Here is a 2725-nt window from a genome sequence, read left to right on the forward strand (position 1 = left end):
CTGGTTAGCTGGCTTGATTTTCTGGAAGAAAAGTGAATTTCTGAAGAACTTACACATAGTGGATGTGTAATCAGAACCAGAGCCCATTTAAAAGCAATATTTTTCAGATTGAGCATTTTTAGTTTTTTGAACATATACTGATTTTAAAGAAAAAGTTTAGAAATTTTCTATAGAAAAAAAATAAAAATCATCCACCACTTAGGAAATGTAGGAACCAAATCCCAGTGACTTTCAGTGAGGGTTGGAGGCTAACTGCCCTCCCCTCCCTTTCAATATTCCTTGCATTCAGACTATATACTTGCCCCACGCTTCCTATTTCTCACTGCAATAGAAGAACCCCTGCCAGTCAGTGTAACAGAGATTGAAATAATACTGGAAACCAAAATAAAGGATGTTTTAATTTCCCATCATGCACTGAACTGTGTTTTTCATTTTAGCCAAGATGGCTGAAGCTCAGGATGGAATTTTTTGAAACATACTTTGAGGAAGATCGTGGTCTGGTTCCAATTGCAGCTCTGAAATCAATGAACCTACAGAAATTTATACTAGCTGAGGATCTGCCATTATTTACCTAAATAAATATGAGTGAGTGGGAGATACAGCTCTAAAAATATCCTCAGGATCTTCTTCCGATAACGCAGGATGCTTTGACTGCTCAGAATATGGACCACCTAGAAGGATCCTTTCTGACTCATGAATTCGTTTATTTCCATCAATTTCTCTGAAATCCTGGGAACCTCCTATATTTCTTCAGAGCTCTCCTCATGGCCTCCTTGACCTCCTTGTTTCTCAGGCTGTATATAAGGGGGTTGATCAGGGGTGTCAATACAGTGTAGAAGACAGAAAACACTTTGTTGGGGGCTCTCAGGGCACCGGTGTTTGGTAACAAGTAGACAGTTATGAGGGTCCCATAGAAAAGTGTAACCACGATAAGATGAGAAGAGCAGGTGGAAAAGGCCTTTTGCTTCCCTGCAGTGGAAGGGATTCTCAGGATGGTAGAGATAATATAAAAATAAGATATCAAGGTCAAGAGAAACGGGGGAACCGTGTCTATGGAAGAGAATATGAGAGTCACAAGGCTAACCAGACAAGTGTCACTGCAGGAGAGTTTAATCACCGGAGCAAGATCACAAAAAAAATGGTCAATTTCATTAGGGCCACAGAAGGCTAACTGTGACATAAAAGATATTAGTGTGGTGAGAATTATGAATGAACTTAGCCAAGATCCGGCTACCAGCTGCATACAGAACCTGCCGTTCATATGTGTTGTGTAATGCAGCGGTTTACATATGGCTAAGTATCGATCATAAGACATCACAGCTAGCAGAGAACACTCAGCTGTCACTACGAAACCAAACCAATAAAACTGCACAAGGCAGCCGGTAACGGAAATGGTCTTGTCCCCAGTCTGGAGACTGGCCAGCATCCGGGGCAGAATGGCCGAGGTGCAACAGATCTCCAAGCAGGACAAGTTCCCCAGGAAGAAGTACATGGGGGTGTGAAGGTGCTGATCAGCCCTAACTAGTACAACAATGAAGGTGTTCGCAGCCATGGTGACAATGTAGATCAGTAGAAAAAGGAGGAAGAAAAGAATTTTCAGGTCAGGGAGATTCCCGAATCCCAGCAGGATGAATTCTGTGATCAACGTTTGATTTTCCCCTTCTCCTTCCTCCATGACCTGTATGTCAGTTTCACTTTCACCACTCTCCCTGTGATGTATCTGGTGATTGAGAAAAAGGAATCATCATTGAAGAAGCATGCTAAACAATTAAACTCAGTACTTCTCCATCCATTTAGTTCCCTCAAAATTGAGATTGCAGACTTTGATCAAAGTTTATATCCTTTCTCAACCGAGGAACTGCTTCATACACACATTGCATAGTGTATTGGGATAGAGATTCCTCACAAGCCCACCCAAAAAGCAGCAACACTGTTAATTTATCACTTTTCTACACCTGCTCCCACCATTTTTTTTTTCATTCAGAGATTCATCTGTTTAAAGGCCAAAAGGAACTAAAAGGTTGTTACAAGAAGGAGGGAGAAAAATTGTTCTTAGTCTCTGAGGACAGGACAAGAAGCAACGTGCTTAAATTGCAGCAAGGGTGGTTTAAGTTGGACATTAGGAAAAGCTTTCTACCTGGCATAAATTGCCTAGGGAATTTGTGGAATCTCCATCACTGGAGATTTTTAAGAGCAGGTGAGACAAACACCTGTCAGGGATGATCTAGATAATACATAGTCCAGCCATGAGTGAAGGGGACTGGACTAGAGGACCTCTCGAGGTCCCTTCCAGTCCTACGATTCTATGATTACCTAGTCTGACCTATTCTATGATACACACCAAAGACTTTCCCAGCTACCTCTGCAATAAGCTCAATTAATTGTTTTTGGCTAAAACAAATTTTCCAGAAAAGCGTCCAGAGCCAGATTTTTAAAGGCATTTAGGCACCCAGTGGGATTTTCAAAAGCATCCAGGCAACTAAAACTCATTGACTTAGATGGTTTTTAGGCAGCTACGTGCTTTGGAAAATCCCACTGAACATCTAAAGTCTGAGATAGAGCAGATAGAAACCAAGAGAGATATAGAGAGGGATAGGTTAAGAAGCTCAGTATAGGGATATATATTTGTGTAGGAAATAGCTAAATAAAAGGCTGTGTAAGGAACTCAGTAGAGGGATAGATAGATGGGTAAGGGTATAGCTAGTGAAATAGATGGTTGTGTAAG

At 41.2% G+C, this 2725-nt stretch overlaps 1 protein-coding gene across 1 annotated transcript; it reads right to left on the reverse strand.

The window, feature by feature from the left end:
- Positions 1-712: 712 nt before the first annotated feature.
- On the reverse strand, positions 713-1678 carry LOC137144868 (olfactory receptor 5B21-like). Its single transcript, XM_067535354.1, has one exon. The coding sequence runs from the start codon at positions 1673-1675 to the stop codon at positions 713-715; it is 963 nt and encodes a 320-aa protein (XP_067391455.1). The 5' UTR covers positions 1676-1678.
- Between the last annotated feature and the right edge of the window lie 1047 nt (positions 1679-2725).

This window comes from Emydura macquarii, unplaced genomic scaffold, assembly GCF_026122565.2.
Source record: "Emydura macquarii macquarii isolate MOO-44397 ecotype Brisbane River unplaced genomic scaffold, CSIRO-AGI_Emac_v2 contig_3487, whole genome shotgun sequence".
NCBI classification, from domain to species: Eukaryota; Metazoa; Chordata; order Testudines; family Chelidae; genus Emydura; species Emydura macquarii.

Coding starts and splice junctions, on each gene's coding strand:
- LOC137144868 (XM_067535354.1), bottom strand. CDS start 1,675: ATGGAGGAAGGAGAAGGGGAAAATCAAACGTTGATCACAGAATTCATC.